The sequence below is a fragment of the Tripterygium wilfordii genome, chromosome 22, assembly GCF_013401445.1.
Source record: "Tripterygium wilfordii isolate XIE 37 chromosome 22, ASM1340144v1, whole genome shotgun sequence".
In the NCBI taxonomy this organism is placed as follows: Eukaryota; Viridiplantae; Streptophyta; class Magnoliopsida; order Celastrales; family Celastraceae; genus Tripterygium; species Tripterygium wilfordii.
Genome location: NC_052253.1, coordinates 7,548,357 through 7,571,111, shown reverse-complemented (window position 1 = coordinate 7,571,111; position 22,755 = coordinate 7,548,357). Strand labels below are relative to the sequence as shown.

Genomic DNA, 22,755 nt, shown 5'->3' with positions numbered 1-22,755 from the left:
AAATCTGAATAAGAAAATATTACTTAAGCCCAACAACAACGGATTTGAAGGTTTCAAGGGCCAAACGAGATAATTAAGTATCCAGAAGAACCTTTATCAAAAAAAAAGTATCTAGAAGAACACTAGTCATCGAAAGAGATGGGGCACTCCCGCACAAAGCCCTTGTAGAGAAGTTTTTGGAAGGCTGAAGAGATAGAAGCAGAGCTTGCCTTGAAACACAGATACAACGGAGTTAGGAGAAAACACAACAAAGCTAGAAAATCGCACAAAAAAACACCAATATCTTATCAAGTCTTGGCCCTAAATAATCTCCTTAGGATCTGTTTCTACTGTTTATTTATGCTCTTTCCCCCTTCTCGATTATGGTCTCATTTCCACTATTTATTTCTACTCTCTCATTTTTCGATTCTGAAGTCTCAAATCTATGCATTCAACTTATTCAAGATTGAAGTCGAGAGACGATGGCTGATTCGTAGAACACAATAGCTGATTCGTATTAGAGACTATTAGGGATTTGATTCGTAGAAGAGGATCTGGAGGTGGTGACAGCCTTTATAGAAATGAACAAATTTCTTGCCATACCATTGGTTTGCGATTTGATGACGATATCGAGTTTCAACCTCTGTGTTTGATGGTTTTTGAGCATATGCAGTATTATGTTACCAAAAACTCATGGTTGTTGCCTGTACACAATTTGACTGTCGGCATGATATGCTTGCTTATACCTCTCCAATTTTTATATTAGAGTGTTTGTGTTAGAGATAATATAACAATCAAATTAAATTTTTGTTTTAATTTTTATTATATTAGTTGGTCATTTGAGATAAGTTTGAGTTTGTTTTATATCTCCATAAATAGTCAATATATTGTAAGTTCTAAGTTAAGAACCTCTAACGCAAATCTAGCTTAAAGGGCTTTATAGTCGATGTATGACTCTCATGAGATTGAACCATTTTATCTCTTGTGTCTCTCTATTTTATGGACCCATGTGAGAATAAAACATCACGTGGAAGTTTAAAGTGGTTTTTTGCATTGAAGACTCACAACTAATGAATACAAAGTTGTTTGGAAGTTATTTGTCTTAAACAGTTTTATATTCAAATTGAAAAGGTTCTTAGGCAATGGTTGGGTATCTATATATTAGCATTTACCACAACCATTCTTATATACTTAGAAAAAGTTTATGTGAGTGACTAAAATCTCTATATATATTATCAAGAGTTTCAATAAAGAGTGTTCTTGGGTTCATTTGGATAGTGCATCTTCAAAGTTCAACCACAAATTAGAAAACTTCATTATATCCTAAAGAAATTTTCTCGTATACCTGATGCACTTGTGGTACCTATCAAAGGGAGAGAAATTTATCTAAAAGCAAGTGATTACGCGCCTTGAAGTTATTCTAAATTTCATCTTCTTTTACCTCCATTTATATAAATCTTTTTCCAATAGAATAATGCAAATCTAGCCTCAAGGATTTTAGGGTGAATATAGGTCTCTCATTAGACTAAACCACTTTATCTATTGCGTCTCTCTATTTTACTATTTATTATTCATTTATATCATGTTTTCTATCCGTTTGGAGGGTTAGGAAAACCCCCTAAATCGATGATCAAGACACATGAACCAAATTACCAAATGACGTTTAGATTTCAATGCCTGGAAGCTAATATTATATATGTTGGCTCTGTTTGGTAGAGCGTATAGTTTGATTTTCAATGCTAGCGGAAATGCTGTAGAAAAAATGCTGAGCTTAAAGCTGTGAAATATGTTGTGAGGTGTTTGGTGAACTAAAAGCTGACGTTAGCGGAAAAACTGTTGACTAAAAATATTATCTTGAATCAAATAATAATTTTTTAATCATTTTTTAATTAAAATTAATTTAATAAATATAATTTATTATTAAAAGTAATTTTAGTATATTAGACATTTTTTTATATCAAAACTGAAAATGTTAATTAATAAAATAAATAAGTTTATTATAAATTATTTAAATTTTTTTATCATTACATTTAAAATTATATCTTATATGAGAAATTTTTAAGCATGAAAATTGTTTTCTAAGCATACAAATTGTTTTTTAAACTAAATAATGTATTAACTATATATTATTAAAACTTTGGGGCCCACATTTTATTTTATGTAAAAAGTAAAAGCAATATAATGACAATGGGACCCACAATAAAAAATTGAAAAAATAAAATAAAATGTCAAAACGGTTAGCGTTGGCGTTAAATAAGCCTCTATGTGAAGCTTGTTTGATGCCAGCGGATCCGCTGTCATTTTGGCAGTGGATCTACTATAAATGGCAGAGTGGATCCGCTCTGCCAAACAGCAGGTTATATAAAAAGTTAATCAAAAAAGCTGGAGATACACCATTAATTCAAGTGGTAACCATGTCACTTCCTTGACCATGAGGTCAATGGTTCTAAACTACCATCAATTTAAGTTATGAACACGTGTCAAGGTAGCTAGTTTAGTAGCTACCCATGTACTAAGAGCTATCACAATTATCACAATGGTATTAGGGTCAACAAATTTTCTTGAAAGATGTGTTTTTGTGAGGTGATTAGGAATGAGAATAATATGTTACATGTATTGGTACAATGATGTAAATTTACTGTCTTGGTTTTTATCTATATATTATAGTGGGGTCTAGTGACCCATAAAACAAACTTAGGTTTCGTTTGACTTGGTAGTTGTAGTGGGGCTCAATGGATCATAAGTAAGCCAATATGGGGGCAAACCAAAGTCCGTGCCCCCATATTTGACCTAGCAAAAACAAGTCAACAGAGTGCCTCTATTGTAGCACAAAATTTTCAGTGGCCCAACGTAAGAGACATTAAAACACATCCATGCCCCAATATTTTGTCACCATTGCAGTTGTCCTAATATACAATATATATGGTTTATGTGAATACTTTCTTTAATGTTGAATACTATATTAATTACACTCTGTAGAGAATGTTGGGAAATTCACTATATGAAAAATTTGTACAACTGTATTCTCAGTGACCTCTCTATCCATTTAACCCAAGAATACCAAGAGCTCAAGAGATTATCATAAGCCCCACTTTTAGCCTATATCTCTAACACTCTACATCTTAAAATCTTTCACTAAGAAACCTAGGCATAACCCGAGAAATACACCACCAAGTTTTCCCCCTTTGCTCTCTCAATGCTCACTTCACACAACCCTATGATTTATCTCTACCAAAAACACTAATAAACCACTAGTATTTATATTAATACAAAATCTCCTAGTTCGATTCTACCTAAGAGTCCCTCCCCAAGATATTTTTGGTTACAAATATGATATCAGTCACGTTTCTAACTAGAGATCAACTTTAAAAAACCTATTTCGTCAACACTGAACTCGTTCGTAGCAAAAAACTTTCCCAGAATTGCTCCAGTTCGTCAACTGTCCGAACGAGTCCTCGAACTGTCCGCATAGTTACACTTCTGTTTGCCTTCTATTTGCATTTTGCCGGTGGTTGTCTGGACGGCACACCCAACTGTTCGGACACTTAATCACCTACCAGATTTTCTTTTGTCTTTTACATAAGATTTTTGATCAAAATTCAACAGAGAACTAGTCATGAAATTCGATGAGTAAAAAGATATTTGAAGAAACCAAGAAAAAATCAATTAACATAATCTACGCATGTATGTTTATATCCGAAAAATAACAGTACTTGATATCATAGCTTTATTTTGGTAAAACCAAATTCAAAGAATTTAATGAAAAGCAAAACAACTATTTCCTAATTGAAACTATATACTTTGCTTTATTTTTAAATAAGGGAAAACTATTTTAAGTCATACATCATCCTCAAAGACATACCTAGCTCGATTTACAAATATCAGAGGTTAACCAACTTAAAAAGAATGTATGCTTATTATATCTTTGCTATTACACATTTTTAATTCATATAACAAATAAATCTACAATGTCATTTCTAAAAGTAAAACAACAATCTAGAATCAACCAACTTAGAACTCTCCAAAACATGCCAAGGAGTCAAGTCAGGTCACAAATTCTGTTGATGAGATACGGAGAAAGATGCTACTGCTACTAGATATATAGTGCGATAATGTAAGTATTTAGGCTTTTGAACTGATTCACTTATTCTTAGAATGCATGAAACAAATTCGATTAATGACTACAGTGCTTCAAAACGATAAATAGAACCAAAAATTCACATGCAAAGCAAAAATCAAAAGCTTAGATGCAATTGGTGGATGGTTGTGTGCTTCATGTCCAGTATGTAACAGTACAATAAGGCCATGAAAATATATGAACCTATACTCATAATGTAATGTCATTAGTGAAGAGCTAATTCATTGGTAAGTCACATATATAATTTTGAAATTAGAGATTTTGCCCTGCAAACCGAATATATTATGTAGCATGCCTTTATTCCTAAACATTGTTCATTCTTCTAATTAGATATATACTGATCAATGCCACAGTTGAGGATGAAATTAGCCAGACACTGCTTACTATATTTAGAAGATAAGCAAAGAAGATGATTGGAATCTCAGCAGCCATTATTACATCAATGAAAGATTCAAATTGATATGTCCTACCACAAATGATTACTCACATATTCCATTTTGTTATATTTTCAAGTCACGATCAAAATCAACAACAAGAAGATGAAATCCATATGTTTCAAAATCTTATTAATCTTTGATGATATCAAATATACTAAACTAAAATCAGAAAGGCAACTTGAAACTCCTCAAATGGATAAACGAGTTGCACAGGAGAAAAAATTTGAAGAAATTATATCTCAAGAGTTTGCAGTTTTAAACACTCATGATAACAAATAATCGACTAAATTGGAATCAGATATACATCTACATACACCTCAATATTCAAAGCGAGTTGTCTACAAGAAAGTACGCACCATATAATGTTAGAAGATTTTATGCATCCAATTCTGATGATCAACTTATATCTACTTCTACTTTGCTTCAGTGAAATATATTGAAAAGGTATTAAATATTTTTCTCTCAACCAAAAAAAAATTATCACAAAATGATATCATTTGTATATATTTTGTCTTTTCTTTGCTACTATTATAATTTCAAGCTTATAGATAAATTGGTTTATATTGATTATCTCTACAAATTGATAATGTGAAATCAACATGTGGTCAATCCTTCAATTTATATTTTAAATATTTAACTATGTCAAGACAATACTGATATATCATATTTTTTACATGCACAAGGAACAATAAACATATCCTCTTGCTTGTGCTAATCTGTCGTATAGTTTTGTATAAAAATATTTGTAGCCTAAAAATATCCTTACATGGTTGGTACAACGTTTAGAAAAATATGTAAATGCAATGTCATTTAAAATCTTTTCCATTATACTAGCAACTACTATAAATGCCTTAGGAAAACCCTTACCAAACGGGCCTGAGCCTATCACATTTTAAGTTGACTCGTTCAAATCGCTAGGGGTGAATATTGGGTCGGGTTCCGGGTTATCGGACCGGGTTTGACCTGACCTGGTATTTTTTAATAGCCCTAGACCCGGTCCGATAACCCTGTTAAGGAAAATCGGGTTACCTGGTTATTGGGTCATCGGGTTCGGGTTTCGGGTAACCCGGTTGAAAATCCAGTGTTCAATACATATCAACTAAACTGCATTATTCATTTATTCTGCAGCAAGCTATAAACCAAAGCCACTACCAGCAACCAAAGGAAAGAAAAATATTTAAACCAAAGGAAAGAAAAACCAACAGGCCTCCATCCAATATCCATAGCCACTACCAGCAACCAAGAACTAAACAAACTCCAACCAAAACCTCACAAACAATGCCACTACCAGCAAAACCCAGCACCGAGCAGCCTCCAAACAAAGCCACTACCAAACAAGCCTCCAAACAAAGCCAGTTACCAATAAGCCTCCAATCATAGCCACCAGCAAGCAAGAGCTCAGCAACCTCCAACCAAAACCTCACACCACCAACAACCAGAACAAAACCAGAGATAGCAACATGGTATCTTTGTTGAACGAGAGTCAAGGAATTAGAGGATGACTCATAAGCTATTAAGCTATAACTCCACAACGTAAAATACTTACTCGTAAACCATATTGATTGACCATGTCACTATGTCTACCGTATCCTCATACAAAAATCCCCCTATTTTACTATTGAAGGCAAGTTCAGAAATCATAACTCGTTGTTCACTTGTTATTCCCGAAAACCTAAATTAAAAATTAAGCAGAGATAAATTGATGACGTATCAGTTACCAATATGGAGGCAATGAGGCACGACGAGATGAGAGAATAGAGAGACAGAGATGATAGACTCGTGTCGTGGAGGCTGGAGCTAGGCAGAGATCGTGAGCGTATCTTCTGAGAAGTTGTAGGCAATAGGCATGTAGCGGCCGAGCAAGGCAGAGATGAGAGTTAAAAAGGACTAGGGAGAGTTGGAGAGACCAGAGATGAGAGGTAGAGGCCGCGGCGTACTCGCGTTCTTGGTTGGAAGTCGAAAGTTGGGAAGGAAAGGTGAATGACGAGATGCAGAGCCGCAGAGGTTACTGGTTAGGTCAGGGAAGGGTAAGTGGTAAATCGAAATTCGATAGGTTTAAATTATTTATTATTTTATTTGTTATAATTGGTTATTGACCCGATAACCCGAAAACCAATGAAATACAGACCCAAAACTCTGACCTGTTAACAGAGGTCCGGGTCGGGTTTAGCCCGGTCCGATAAAAAGGTTATCGGGTTAGCCCAATAACCTCCGGGTCGGACCGGGTTTTCCACCCGGTGTACACCCCTACAAATCGCATAGCATATCTGGGCCCAACAGGTGTTAAGCAAGGCCCTTAAATTTAATTCTATTTTTTGTTGGGCTGGCCCACCCAAATCTCACACTATGGACTAGACCAAACCGGGCCCATGGCATGCCTTTACCCTCGTATTTAAACCTCACCAATTAAAATTATCAACAAAACTCATGGGAACCAGAAACCTCTCATATTGGACCCAAAATTCATATCGGTCCTGCGAAAACGTCCTTGCACATTACATCTACATCAGCGAAACCGTTAACCAGCTAAAACAAACACACACTCTCTTGCTCAAAGTCCTCACTAAACCCCATACCCACAACCTTTTCTTCACTCGGTTTCTCAGGCAACTTCTCCAAGTACCTGGTGACCGCTTTAATTATGCACGCAAGGTGTTTGATCAAATACCAAACTGCAAAAGCCAGTTCCTTTGGACTTCCCTCATACGTATCCATGTATCCCATGCTTTTTTCAGCGAATCAATCCTTTTATATGCTAAGATGCACCAGAGGGGTATATTTCCATATGGGTTCACCTTCTCATCAGTGCTCAATGCGTGTGCTCGCATGCCAGCAATCTGTGAAGGCAAACAAATACATACGAAAACTTTAAAGACAGGTTTTCTGAGTAACAAGATTGTGCAAACTTCATTGCTTGATATGTATGCCAAATGTGGGTTTACTGTGGATGCGAGGATTGTGTTTGATACGATGGATGATAAAGATGTCATTACTTGGACAGCAATGATTTGTGGTTACTCAAAGACAGGTGTTATGGATGAAGCACAGCGCTTGTTTGATATCATGGAAGAGCACAATGTGGTTTCTTGGACAGCCATGGTTGCTGGATATGCAAATTGTGGTGACATGAAATCTGCGAAGGAGTTGTATGAGATGATGACCGAGAGAAATTCGATTACGTACCTCGCTATGATAGCAGGTTATGGGAAGTGTGGTGAAGTGAGCGAAGCTAGAAGAATTTTCGATGAGATGCCGGAGAAAGATGTTAAGTGTTGGGCTGCAATGGTTGCTTGTTATGCGCATAATGGATATGCAATGGAATCTATTGAGATGTATAAGGTGATGAGGGAAGAAAATGTGAGGGTTACGGAGGTAGCAATGGTTGGAGCTATGACTGCTTGTTCACAACTAGGAGATGCGGAAATGGCAATGACATTAGCTGAGCATATGGAAGGAGGGTCCTGCAGTGAGTACTCTAGTTATCAAGTTCATCTTTGCTGTTATGTGTATTAGTACTAACATTAGAAGTTGATGTTGCATACGTAGCTGATCGTTTCTCTCATTTGCCGAACACTTGCAGATAGTACGCTAATTGTGTCCAACGCGCTGATTCACATGTATGCAAAATGTGGTGATGTGGAGAAGGCTTGGACTGAATTTGGTAGAGTGAAAGAGAGGGACATAGTATCATATAGCACTATGATCACAGCCCTTGCTGACCATGGGAGGTCCCAAGCAGCATTGGATCTCTTCTTGAGGATGCGAAAGGAAGGAATAAAATGTAACCAGGTTACTTTCATTGGTGTCCTTAATGCATGCAGTCATGGAGGTCTTGTCGAAGAAGGATGCAAGTACTTTGAGCTAATGACTCGAGTTTATGGCATGGAGCCCTTAGCAGCGCATATTACTTGCATGGTTGGCCTCCTTGGAAGAGCCAGACAACTTGAGAAAGCATACAGACTTATGTTGGAAAATGAGGAGTTATGTGATGCTGTGACTTGGGGTGCTTTGCTAGGAGCTTGTGAAATCCATGGCAATGCTAAAATGGGCGAGATTGCCGCAAGTCATCTCTTTAAGTTGGAACCGAAGTGTACTGGAAATTATGTGCAGTTGGCAAATATTTATGCATCCATTAGTAGATGGAATGATGCAGAGAAAGTCAGGAAGATGATTAGGGAACAAGAGAGGATAAAATCTCCTGGCTGTTGCTGGATATCAAGTAGGGAAATGCATTATACAGTTCCTCCTTGTTAAACATACCCACAATGCTCGAAAATTCATGACAATGAGCCAGAAACCTCTGACTTTATGGAAGTAGTAAATATCAACCTAGAAATATTCTTCCGTGTCTTGCGCTATCATATAACGAGCCCGTGTCTTGCGCCATTATATAACGATTCTGTTTGACAAAACAGTTGTGCCATTATATAACGATTCTGTTTGACAAAACAGTTGTGCGCTATAATATAACGGTTCCGTTTGATAAAATAGTTCTGATTTTCAACGATAGCTAAAAAGTCGTGAAAAAAAAATTAACTCATAAATTACAAAATGTTTGGTAAAACTTTTAAACATATGTAGCTCATAAACTCTGGAAATTATTTTATATTTATTATTAAATTTATTTTTTGTATAAAATAAATTTCAAATTAGTACTAACTTAATAAAACAAAATAAAATTGCTGGACCACTGAACTGTCCTGTTCATATAGGTACCGCTGGCTTACATCGCCTGTTTGGTGAAGCAACTCTGCAAAAACGTTACCCTTCAGTCTTCAACTTAAAAAACCTACCCAATAACAATTATTTGCTGGTTATAGGCTTTGGAATTAAAAGAGAGAACAGATTATGTCTATCACCGCCGCAGGGTCACAAATCACTAGAGATTTTATTTTAGGGCGATCATGGCTCAAAATCTAGTAACGTATCAGAGATTAATTAATGCCTAAAGTCTGCTATCCATCAAAAGGAGCAAAATAGTTAAAAAAAAAAAAAGTGGGCAAATTAGTATATGTATATTTTTTAAATCCTGAAATCAGCCAAATTGTAGTATTTACAGATTACGATGTTACAAGTAGCCTGATCTAGTTTCATGTACACTTCTTCCACCATTACCGTATTTAGCCAGCTTGTTCGAGCCAAGACTTGGTGGAACCTGGGCATGCATCTCTGCAAGCTCTCTCACTCGAACCAAAACAGGTGCAGGAATAGGCATCGAAGCCGCTTGCTTCTTGGAATTAATCTATACATCATTCAAACATCAAAAAGGGGCAGGAGTTAAAAGGACTGCAAAATACATGATGAAATATTTAATAAACAAAGAAAACATGGAAAGAGAATTGAGTTAAACATTCGCCACAAAAGAACCCAATATTTCTCTGCAACTTTCAACCTATACAAGGAAAAGAAGAAAATTCAAGCGATATAGCGCTAACCCCTTTATCAGCAGTTGTCGGTGCAAAGCTAGCTTTCAGCAGATTCCTCCACTTGTCCTTTACGAAGATTATAGAACACATCATTTGCACATTTATAACACACATAAACATGTGTTCATTTAATGATAGAATTAGCAGATTAAAGGATGTGCTTACTTACCTTGAGATCAACAGAGGTGCGATACGAATAGGACGCGAACGCAAGCCGTTTGATCTCAGACCACCTTCCAGCTCCATACCTAGCTACACCCTCGACAAGCTTCATAACCTCAGCAAGACTCCACGCTCGATGATGTTTCCTTCTAATTCCGCCTTTTGATGTAGGCACGGTAGCTATATTGCCATCAGTGGTATTCGCCAAAGAACAGACATGTTTAAGCTCCAAACTCTGTTCCACTTTGATCACATCCATTGCTGAGTCTTTCTTATCTATATCAGATTCAGCTATACACTGGGTTGAGAATCAAACAAAACCTCCTATTAATTATACTGCAGACAGATGCCCTAAAAGATTTGAAAGTTTCTCTTAAGAAACAGCAAGCCAGTAAACACAAGCAATCAAAGAATGAAATGCAAAGGTCAGGTCCCAACATAGTGATAAAACCTAGATAAAGAAGCAGAGGAGCTGCAAGCATATCCACGGATCACCAAAATAATCTCAACATGTGCTTATCATGCAAGTGACTACCCAAATGATAAGATGATGTATCTAAGCAATATGAACATCCATGTAACCGTTCCAGCTTTTCTTATTATGTACATATTCCTGCTGCCTTACCACATAATATGTCGAGTCATTGTCATTTCGCGTACCGTTTGCAAAGTAAAAATTGCTTATAATAATGCTCCGAGCAATGTGGTATACATAACACTTCAAAGTCAGATCACCAGGATTATACGATGCGGCATGGTGGCTTCAAGAGGAAGCAGACCATGACCAAGCCTAAAGTTTTATAATGTCAAGAAAGATAAAATCCTTATGATTTCCTTCATTGTAGTTTTAAGGGATTCAACCTCGGATAGAAACTGAGACTCATCACTAAACAAGCGGACAAAAATGGTAAGAGTTGATATATCAACACATATCTCACATGATACAGATATATTGTCGGCCTTACCAGTACCAGACTTTGATCTGGAGCAGATACAGTCTTCAAATCCTTATTCCCACACCCATCATCCAGATGAGAACCATTAACACCAAGGGCATCCTCTACCAAATTCACCATCATGCCCTCACCATCAGGATGGAATTTCTACGGACAATCAAAAGTTGGTTACCATTTTTATCACAATGTAATCACCAGAATCTACTCGCCAAATAACAGAAGAATAAAAATAAATGAACAAGTAATCAACTATCACAAAGACAAAATAACAGCAACGACCTATTTGCATCTAATGATTCTGTAAAACATGGATTACTAACGGGAAACAATTCGTGTAAAAAGAGGAGAAAGATAGCCAAGGGCAGGTTAATTCTAGATAATTACTCACACCATATTAACTTAAATGTCATTAAAATCTTTTACCTTTTCCCACCAATGGAGTAACGTAGACATCACTAATATTTTTTTTTTACTTTCTTTTGTAGCACCTTATTTGTCCTGCTTGGTTGTTACCCCCACTTCAGTTATTTTTTGTTGGTACTAGATGCCATTATTGCGTCCAATTAACACCACCAGCCTAGTCCAAAAATTCAATTCGAAAAATTGCTATACTTTTCCAAATACCACCAAGAATGCAAAGACAAGTCCTTCTCTTAATGGGGAATTTTTATAAGGAGCAGCTTGGTGCAAACCAGAAAAACTTTTTAGCAAGAAAAATAATTTGATAAGAGAGAGGCACCAAGGGGGTGCCCACCCGTTTCAGAACTAAGAAATTATCCACAAGAAATCAAGTCTGGTTCATCAATTATATATACATTCTAACATAATTAAAGAAAACAAATGTTGTGCTACTTCCTGACCAGTGACCACACAAGTTCAGAAAATGAAAAAAAAATCCATAGAGAGACGGAAGCCAAGGGAAGAAGGGAGATAGGAATAAAGAGAGAGCACAAATCACCAGTTAGATAAAGGCAACATATTGCCATACCAAAAAAAAATGATAAACACAGAAACCAAAAAATGTTGGCAATCTATCATCCCCAAGAAATCAAGAGAGAGAGAGAGAGAGAGAGAGAGAGAGAGAGAGAGAGAATTTAGACTTAGACTTCAGAGGAACAACAGTTAGTGAACAAACTGTTACATGATGAAGTGGCCCATAAAAGAAATCGGAAATCTTCACCTTTGAGAAAATACAACAGAAAAGTAGCAAGAGAAAAAATAAAAGAAACTAGCATATTCAACAACATTATAATGGTTAGTCAAAAACATCATGACTGCAGGAAATAGAACATAATTACAATTTGCGATAACAGCATTTTTGCAATAGAAAATATGAATCATACTTAAAAATCCAGAAAAAAAATGAACCAGGTTCCACTGCATATGTAGATATTATTCAACATACCATAAGACCCATGATATTTTTTCTGGGACGGCTTCTTCGAACACGAGAAACACATGGAACATGAACACCAAACCCGCCAAGAGAATCCAACCGGGTAATGATGTTTCTCCCATCTAAAGACGAATTTCTGGCAGGCCTTGCCTGAGTCTTTTGGGACATCAGTCCAAGTCCGGAGTATTTAGCAGAGGTCACTGTCTTTCCACTGCATTCTTTGAACTCTGCTTCTGAAAGCTCTTCAATGTATCTTTTAGTAGGCTTCCGAACTCTTTTGGCTGCTCTCTGTTCCAAGCTAGCTTCTTCAGCTCCAGAATTGGTGTCTATGCTATCTCTCAATCTCTTGTCAGAAACAATCTGATAGTCTTCTGTTGGACTAAAGATAGCAATTGTGGAATCATCACAGTCTCCAATAACTGCTTTCACTGTTGGATCCTCTATAAGAATATTGTACACACTATTAGAGCGTTCTTCTTCACCTGTCTTCACGAGTTTGTTATCTCTAATTATGAAACTAGTGTTTGGAACATCACAGGAATTAGTCAACCCCATTGCAATCCTTCTCTTAAGCCACTGTTTGTCCTTGACAGTTGTTTCTCGCCCAAATGTGGCTTTAAAAGTTTCATGAAGTTCTTTGATAGACATTTTGTCCAAGCATATTTCTCCCTTTATTATTGAAAAATCAGGTTTCGAATTATTAAAGATGCCACAAGTTGATGATCCACCTTCTCTCAGCTCATCTCGAGATTTTGAGCACTCCCCAGCAACTTCAGATTGACTAACATGTCTTCCACTCAAAGTTGGCACCACGGAAGTGTGATTTCCCTGCAGAGTTTTTTCAGATTCAAGCTTCTTATCAACACCAGGTAACTTATCATGCTGATCAGAACACTGGCTGTCTACAATCACATAAGCAGAAGAATGATCAGGAGATCCATATGCTAAGCGGAGCCTCTCTTCTTGTTTGACCTTTTGTAACATTTCCTCGATATACTACAAGAGTTTTTTGAACAGGCAACAGGTGTCCAAGAAAATCAACACTTCAATTAATACTTGGATAATCCAAAACAACTCGCAAGTACAAAAAGACACAAGCCAAAAAATAATCAAAGCCAATGAAAAAAACCTACCAAATAATAAAAACAGAATAATATGTAACTAATAAAAAAATCTTACACTTGATCAACAACCAAGAAAGAAATATTTATTAAGGTTCAGTCGCATAGAACAAAACAGATAAAAGTTAATATCCGGTACACAACCTATCTCGATGACATCTTCGCTTGTCCATCTAACAAGCTCTGAGAACTTATAGACCCTCTAACTGACTTACTCTGTTATTTTCCAGTTTTAAGACTGAAAAACAAATAAGAACCAATATATCTACTCATTATTATATGCATCAGCACAAATGAGTTTTTCATAATCATAGACTATAATCCACAAATTCCAAATATGATTGAAAAAGGAAAAGAATGAATACCTTCACACTAGTGGATTTCAGTTAAACAGACACTTATGCCTTTCAGAGACATTTTAATTCTGTAATTTAATTTTCACAGTTCCCAACTGTACCAAAGCCACAAGAATTTGTATCAAATTAAAAGAACAAAATGCTTGTTAATACTTGCTCCTTCCCAAAGGCCAAAAAAAATAATTTGTCACTGGGTCCCAAGCTTTTAGTAGCAAAATGGTCAAGGCAAAAAATTTCTCACTTCCCCAAATGATTCACTACAACACAATCTTTACATCCCTTGAATCCCACATAAGGTAAACAATTCAAAGAGGTTAAACATCAAAAAATCTGTATAAGAAAACATAATGCATATCAATTAATTAGAACTAAGAAGTTCCTAAGAACATAGGTATGATACTCTCAGGCTGGCAGGTGTAGGAAAACTGCTCATTCCATGCATCTCATCTCATGGAATGATTTTTGATCCTCTACCAATTAAACACTCATGATAACACACTTTGATATAGGTTCCACTCAAGGATTATACGAGTAGTAGAATAAAGACTATGCCAAAGTGTTTACAGCTAGAGAAATATTTGGTCATCCTTGTGTCACACAAGTAAAACAAATGAATCTAGAATGCAGCGATAAATATAAAATTCAAAGAACATCCCAAAACTATAGCAATCTATGCAGGAAGAACAGTAGCTTTCCCATCCTTGTCTAACACAACAAAAATAAAAGGTTCAGCTATGGTTGACAGAGAGAGAACTTACACAAGCCGATGAACTGACAAGTGAAAACAGATAAAGTTCCATGCTAAAACCACCACAAAATACATACTAATTGGCATCCTAGTCACCAGTATGGTGAATTCAGTATGAGTGGAATAAAACACATGTCCAGTCTCCTAACAAGCCAGAACAGCTAGAAAGTAAGGTTAACAGCATATGTCTCATCTTTACACAAACAATCATCAGCTGCCTAATTGATCATCGTTCAAGATATAGTTGACGTGAAACAAAAAAAAAAATTGTGTCATGTTTGATCGTTTGAATGCAAGTGCATATAGGTGTTCATATTATAATGTAGCTGTGCAGATCAATTAAATGGGTAACATCTGTAACACTTTACAGCAGCAAACATATGAGCATCTAATGACAGTCAAACACAAGAAAAGGCAAAAAGAAAAATCAAATGGCTAAATGACATACAATTTCAACAACTCAAGGTCTTGTCCATAATTAACTAGATATAACGTCACATTAATTCCGTGGCGCAAAATCCATCATTGGCTAAACTAATGAAAGTCAACATGACAAAACAGAAATAACATCAGATCAAACAAAGAGAGATATTGACATAACACTTCTATCATTCAAAGACCCTGATAAAAGTAATCATGCAATGATAAATTTTGAAGCAGTGATCATCTCAGTAAAGTACTAAGAATCATCAATAAAGCACAAACATTCAATTTTGTAACATGTTATAACCTACGATACAAGGGAGACATCCAATACCTCAAGTCTTGAATTTAATTTTCCCGTATCTTCTGTGTTCTCAGATTGAGACAAACCTGGCACATAAATTGCTCAATCAGTCATGAAGAGAGAAATGGATCAACAAACAATCAAATCACGATCCGACGAGCCAAGAAGCTGACATAGCAACATGACCCCACAAGGGAGGGATGAAGATACAACAGACTACTCAATTACACAGTAGACAGGGACTTCAAGCAAGACTATCCTTTCATATACAAAGCATCAATAGCATGCAAAGCATTCCTTAACATGAAAAATTCAAGGTGATGGGAGCCATGAAAATGGCTCATACTAGCACATTATAAACCGCATGATTAAATGAGCAGAAGACTGGGTGCATGACTTCATGACATTAACTCATTTAAGATTGAAGCTTGTAAAAAATTAGCCCATACAGGATGAGAAATTCATCTCCACATTCAGCATAAACAAATTTATTTGGCCCGAAATCAGACCTGAGCTTTCTATTTGAGGGATCCCAGTCAACGAGCTTTCATTAAAAATGGTCTGTACAATCTGATCAGAGCCCGTAAGGCTTTGTAGTTCACTCTTCTCATCGTCAAGCAAACCCTCAACCTCCATCACTTCATCATCTGTTGCAGGGACTAATCTCCCATCTCCTTCAACCTGGACATTGAAAAAGAGCAATAGTCTTATAGCCGACAGAAAAGCAAACACTAGAAAATGGTTGACACAAAAGGTAAACAAATAAAGTTTGACCACGTGCACAATACCCAGAAGATATATCTTACACAATTGTTTCTCCTTGAAAATCTGAATCATCTTAAATTACAATGTGATTACAAGAAATCAGCTTCCACCGCCAGGTCACAATATATATTCAGATTTCAGAATCAATCCTGTAAAAGTTATATAAGATTGCTCCCTCTCTCTCTCGAAGGACACGAGTCAAAATGGAACACGTCTAGAACTTGTCCGAAAGCCAAAGTTTATTTTTGTGAGAAAAGGTCTTTAGTCTTATGAGCGTGTTACCCTAGAATCCTAGATCACTCTTTTCTACCAAAATTATATGACTACCCCCTCCCAGCATATCTTGAATGCAACATGCCCAAGCACTATAAATACGCAGCACACACGTCCAATGCATTGGGAACTGCCAGCGTATATCACGTCAAATAAACAAGTACCAGGAGAAAATGTCACCAGGTTTATACAAGAATGATTTTCATCCTAAGCCCTTCTGCCCCTAAACAGTTTTCATTTTGAAGGAAAATTGTCACCAGATACAAAAAACTGCCACAACAAACTATGCTTATCATTCAAGCTCAAAGAAAAATCAAATTATTGAAACAAGAAATTATTCTAGATCTAGTTGTCATCATCATACTATCAATTATCGCCAGTAATTATCAACCACATAGTATACGATATACCTAAGATGAGGAAATGGATGATAGTAAGAAAATTATCACCAGACCGTGCTACCAATGCCAGAAAATTCAACGCTAACCAGGGCATCTTCAAATTGCAGATCAGTGAAAGATGGCTTCTTCAACTGACTGGAAATCTTTAAAGCCAGTTTTATAAACATCATCTTTGGGAGAAAGTAGGATAAACACACATTACATTTAACAACACGATAACCACAGTTTCTAAAAGGTGTTTCTCCCACCTGCTTCAAATCATCCCTCATTTTATGGATTTAACTTTCAAAACTATCAATACACACTATATGTCAGTAGCACAAAAAGCCTACTTTAAGTTGCATACAAGAGGGCTAACCATACCGGTCTTTCATGTTTCCCTAATCAAAACATAGTAATAAAACCCCATTGACCAGGCCAACCAAAATCTATGGAACTTGTCAAATTTCAGAGATCCAAAGCTTTGCCTTTAAATCACAAGCAAACTGGCACTTCTATCCCAAAAGACTGACTTTCCTGAATTCTCCCAATCATTAACATTTATGTAGAACCATACAAGACGATTATGGCTGTTAATAGTACGAAATGTACCCGAACAAGCTTGTATACAACCGGGTCAGCAATTCCCTTGGATGAAGACAAATCGGAGCTACTCTTCTGAACCGCACTCTCCTCAAGCTTCCCTTCATCATTCCCCTCCCCTCCAACCACTGTTTCCATGGAAAATCCACGACAAGCAACTCAAAGACACATTCTGAAAAAACCACAACACAAAAACGAACAAATGAAAATTCTCTTTTTCAATTCAAAGCCAAAACTTTATAACCCAGATGCAATAAAATCAACAAAACTGAACCCCATAGTTTAGTGACAATATAAAATAGAGCTCAAAATTAACTTCTTCAACCAAGAGAAGAATTTTGGTCCCCAACACATTTCACGTAAAATGCTTGCCAGCATAAAAAGTAGTTCCCTATTCTAGAGAGGACTAAAGAAACCACTGCTCACAATAACTAGTTCAACATTTTTATGAATTTTTCAACGAAGAATTCAAAACCTCAAATTCAACAAATACCACATCAAGTAAAATAAATTTTCCACATTTACTCAGCTCACATCACAATACACAGTCCAGGACTAAATTTTACACATATCTAGACAGGAAAAACTCGTTTAACCATTTATATCATTATTGAATTGATAAATTAACCCACAAGCATATATGGAGGTGACCTACATCTCAACCTCAATTAATCTAGAAGAAAGAAACTGATAACAAAAATAAAGCATTTGGACTCACGATAGGGCCGAGTGGACCGGAACTGAGTTGACTCACTCAGTAACTGAAAATTGAAAACAATATTGAATTTGAAGAGTCGCCTGAGCAATGGAAGAGAAAGCGAGAAAGAGAAAATTCAAGGATACGAAAGGGAAATTTTGAGTCTGAATATTTTTAGGGCGAGCCTGCCTGGTGTGTTCGTGGCTTCGTGCGGCTTTTTGGGTTTGCTTCTTTAGTACGCTCTCTGTGTACTGAAAGTGCGGCCAATTCCGGATTCGATATTTTTTCAACTCCATTTTATGGCAGCGCGTGGAGTCCGGATAGTTTCGAGCCCTTTTTTTTTTAAGATTCAATAACGAATATTCCCTCAAAAAAAAAAAACACAAAGAAAACGCCCAATATTAAAATTTAAATCTACTCATATCCTAAAAAAGAGTATATTTTAATTAACCCATCTAGAGAAAAACAGACTCTGGTAACGTTAGGAGAACAACAGTTGAGGAAATATCATTCGTTAGTTTAACATGCGATACAGTATATTTCGATACGATAGTGATACAGGTACATAATTTTCTCTGTACATAATTTAGGTTACATGCGACACAAGCTTGTTGACATGGTAATTTTAAAAACGAAAAGGCTTGATATCCCTAAGGGCTAAGATATTCGTCCATAACCGGCCATAACTAACGTGTAAGTCCATGTAAGCATTTCACGCTAGCGTATGGAAAATTTCATCTCTAACCTAAAAAATTTCCTACCTATATCGGTCTCTCATTTTATTTTGTTTTGTTTTTCCCTTTCCTTTTCGAATACTCTCTCTAAATCAGGGTTTGAACATCCCACTCTCAAGATTTAGGATTTCAAGCTGCCAAGCATACGAAATCTGGGTGCGAAATCAATTTTTCACTCTTTATTAGTTGTTTCAAGTTCGATTTCGTATTAACCTACAGACTGTGTCACTCTTTGTTAGTTGTTTCAAGTCTAATGTTCATATTAAACTACATATTCGTTTATACAGTCATATGTTGGAGTTGCTAGATCCGATCGAAATATATCTCGAGTTTGGGTTTGTCAGCACAATTTCACTGTGAATAGTGTTAGATTTCTTATACGTTTCTGTTTCCTTCTCCTTGGTTCTAGACGACGTCGTTTCACTTATCATTGAACCGACATCGTTTTACTTCTGTTAGTCGTTGCCTGATTTGATTGATCACACATTATTTTATTGTTTTCTTTTGAACGAGTCAATCGTTGGTCCTCTTCTCTATCATAAGGTCGTCTTCTTCTTCTTCTTTACTCACGTTTTGTAAGCTCTGCAACTTTGCTTTTATGAAATCAAATTCTTGCTTGTTTGCCTAAAACTATTTCATGATATCGGAGCGGGTTACAAGGAGTCAAACTCAGAACCCTTCTCTTACGAATCCAACACCAGAAATGACTTCTGGAAATCCATCTACTCAAACCCCTTCTTCTTCAAACCCAACGCCAGAAATGGTTTTTGGAAATCTTCCTACAAATCCTTTTCGAAACCTATATTACCTCACGCATTCTGACTTCACATCCAACCTAATTGCGTTGACACTTACCGAAGACAATTACCATCTGTGGAATAACCAACTGGTGACTGCCCTCAAAGCAAGGAACAAGATGGGTTTTGTGAATGGTTTACTCATTTCATCAAATGAAGAAGATCCAACTTACCAAGATTGGGAACAATGTGACAATCTCGTCAAAACTTGGATGACCAACTGTGTTTCAAAAGATATCTTGGTAAGTTTTTCTACTTCTAGCACTGCTCATGAACTTTGGACTGACTTAAGGAATAGATATTCCTCTGCAAATCCCACCAGGGATTTTGAAATAGCTAGAGCTATTTCCAATATCAAACAGGGTAGTTCTTCTGTCACTGAATATTATTCTCGAATCAAGACACTGTGGGACGAGTTATATCAGTACAAGGAAGTGGCTTCATGCAAATGTGGGAAGTGTACTTGTGGAATCAACAAGGCTACTTTGATGCAACAGAACAGGGACAAACTCATGCAGTTCCTCATGGGCCTGGATGATTCTTATGAGCATGTATGTAACCAAATACTGTTGATGGATCACCTACCGGATGTGAACAAAGCATTTGCCCAAGTTAGGCAACTTGAAAGGAAAGCCTCTGTGACAAAGAAACAAAGTTCAAACAATACTCAAAAGGAGCCCAACACGCAAGAGGTCATGACAATGCTGGTCACTCGCAGGGGCTCATCAATTGGAAACAGAGATTTCAAAAATGGGAAGAGAACTAACTCAAACAAAGACAAGTTGTTCTGCAAATATTGCAAGAAGACCAACCACACGGTAGATAAGTGCTTCAAGTTGGTAGGATACCCTGCAGACTATGAAATCTCCAAAAGGCAAAAGATGGGGAATTCCAACTTTACTGACAAAAGGAGCATCAACCAAGTGGAATCAAATTTACAAAATCATCAAGGATCTTCTATGCAGCTGTCAGGAGATCAATGCCAGCATCTTGTTGGGTCTAAATTAACCTTACTAGCAAGTGCACTAGTCGGCGACTACAGCACAATGATAAGCAAGGGTCGAATCTACAGGGACGGAGTTATGTCTAATCCAAATGTATACTTGTATGTATGTATGGACAATGCAAACAAAAGTAAAGTTCAACTCAAGATTTTTTGGTTTAGTAATTAAACTAAAGATAAGCAAATAATAAAGTGTTTTTGGTATTTTCTTACAATGATGATGCAAATTACGCTAATGCATACTATCACTAATGCAACTAATATGAATAAGATGAGTTAATGAATATGAGAAGAACACCAAGGCTTCGGAATCCCCATTGGGAAATGACTTGCAAAGAGACAAATTCACACACATATTTGCTAATTCGGGCATAACGAATCTGTACCTAAGTCGGTTTTAGCGCTTTTAAGTCAAATTTCCCTAAAATTGATTACTAGCCATCTTATTGGTCTAGGTCGGATATTCCTAAATACATTCTAGACATCTTATTGGTCTAAACATACATAGGAATTCATGAAGTTTCATGGAGATTAGGATTCATACAAATTGTCACCTAATTAAAGGGAGACACATTAATAATCAAGAGTTTCAAGAAGCATAATCTACTTGATATATTACCGTCTAAGCAAATTCTTCAAACAATTTCATCCAAAAACCTAAAGTGTTGGCCAAACACAACAAGCATGAAGAAATTGCAATCAAACATAGAAACACAAGATTTATACCCAAATCAACTCATATATATGTAAATCAAGTCAGACACAAAGTCATCAAACCCAAGGCTTCATCCTAGCCTTGGCAAAAGTGGTTTAGTTACACATAGAGAGAGAAAAACACAAGAAGATAGATGAGAAAAGCATGAATAAACCCAATGAGTTGAGAAGATCCAAGTTGGGCTGAAGAATCTCTCCTCCTAGCTCCAAGAATCACTTTTTTCCTCTCTTTTCGCTCTCCAAAAAGTCTGCTCGAAGTGTCCAAAGTGTTGTGCGGCTAGGGCAAATCACGAATTAAAGCTGGCTCAAAAGCAGTTTTGTGCGCCTAGGCGTGTTGAATTCACGCCTAGGCATGCCACGCCTAGGCGCAAGCTCATATTTTCGATTATCTTCAAGTCAATGCTCGCTGGACTGGGCGGATGGAATGATTATGGGCGTGCATAAATAGTGCGCCTAGGCACACCTCGCCTAGGCACACCTCGCCTAGGCATACTTTTTCACCGAAATCTATATATCTGCCCTGAGAAACTTCAAACAACCATAACTTCTTCATATGACCTCTAATTTGAGTGATTTTGGAGGCTATGGAAAGCTAGAGATGTCTAGTTTCTAATGACTTTTGTTTTGCTCGATTCTAATAACTTTACAGAAAGTTATGACCATTTGAACACATGAAGGTCGGTGGACATTTTCTCCAATTCAGCCCCTTTTTCACCGCTTTTCATTCCAATCCGCAATCAACCTAACAAAATACAAATCAACACATAAACACATTCATTATTTATCAAAAGGAAGCCTAAGAGGGGGAGATTTCTATCAAAAACTGTAGGTATTATCATACCTATCACAGCTACTGGCATACATTAAGGCAAATATTCCAACCACAGATTCTGCTAACCACACTGCATCTGTCTCGATAGTGGGAGGTATGAAATCTTATTTTAACTGGATTATAGACACTGGTGCTTCTGATCATGCAGTATGTACGCTGGATTATTTGCATAACTATCATGAATTGTATGATTGTTTTGTGACGTTGTTTGATAGTAAAAGACATAGGATCAGTCATGTAGGAGACTTAAAATTGAAATCTGGTATCATACTAACAGGAGTTTTATGTGTGCCGGACTTCAAATTTAACATAATTTCTGAAAGCAAGCTTCTTACAAATCGAAGTCTTGCATTGATTGTCACCCAAACTTCATGTCAATTGTAGGATTTAACCACATTGAAGAAGATTGGGATGGGAATCATGCATGATGATTTGTATTACTTGCTTGAAGACTTAAAGCCTGAAAAGAAAGTTTTTGCTATGACCACCTCTACTTTGAAGAAACAACTCT

The 22,755-nt window shown here is 36.6% G+C and overlaps 2 protein-coding genes across 3 annotated transcripts; one reads left to right on the top strand and one right to left on the bottom strand.

The window, feature by feature from the left end:
• Window positions 1–6,981: 6,981 nt before the first annotated feature.
• LOC119991485 (putative pentatricopeptide repeat-containing protein At5g37570) lies at window positions 6,982–8,902 on the top strand. Its single transcript, XM_038837830.1, has 2 exons — window positions 6,982–8,020; window positions 8,135–8,902. The coding sequence occupies exons 1-2, from the start codon at window positions 6,982–6,984 to the stop codon at window positions 8,806–8,808; spliced, it is 1,713 nt and encodes a 570-aa protein (XP_038693758.1). The 3' UTR covers window positions 8,809–8,902.
• A 648-nt stretch (window positions 8,903–9,550) lies between these two features.
• On the bottom strand, window positions 9,551–18,405 carry LOC119991395. 2 transcript variants are annotated; one of them, XM_038837756.1, is made up of 9 exons: window positions 18,186–18,405; window positions 17,477–17,639; window positions 15,956–16,127; window positions 15,477–15,532; window positions 12,504–13,322; window positions 11,108–11,245; window positions 10,150–10,440; window positions 9,990–10,046; window positions 9,551–9,796 (listed from the first exon to the last, which is right to left on the bottom strand). In XM_038837756.1, exons 2-9 carry the CDS (start codon window positions 17,603–17,605, stop codon window positions 9,623–9,625), a joined length of 1,836 nt encoding a protein of 611 aa, XP_038693684.1. In that variant the 5' UTR covers window positions 17,606–17,639; window positions 18,186–18,405; the 3' UTR covers window positions 9,551–9,622. The 2 variants fall into 2 exon arrangements, with proteins under 2 accessions (XP_038693684.1, XP_038693683.1); XM_038837755.1 differs by having other exon boundaries at window positions 12,504–13,490; window positions 18,186–18,404.
• Between the last annotated feature and the right edge of the window lie 4,350 nt (window positions 18,406–22,755).

Bases quoted from the DNA above. Each gene is read 5' to 3' on its own strand.
- LOC119991485 (XM_038837830.1), top strand. From the start codon at position 6,982: ATGGGAACCAGAAACCTCTCATATTGGACCCAAAATTCATATCGGTCC. The intron at 8,021-8,134 runs GTGAGTACTCTA...GAACACTTGCAG, and splicing joins TATGGAAGGAGGGTCCTGCA to ATAGTACGCTAATTGTGTCC.
- LOC119991395 (XM_038837755.1), bottom strand. From the start codon at position 17,605: ATGGAAACAGTGGTTGGAGGGGAGGGGAATGATGAAGGGAAGCTTGAG. The intron at 11,246-12,503 runs GTATGTTGAATA...GATTGTCCGTAG, and splicing joins AAAATATCATGGGTCTTATG to AAATTCCATCCTGATGGTGA. The intron at 10,441-11,107 runs GTAAGGCCGACA...TTCTCAACCCAG, and splicing joins CAGATCAAAGTCTGGTACTG to TGTATAGCTGAATCTGATAT.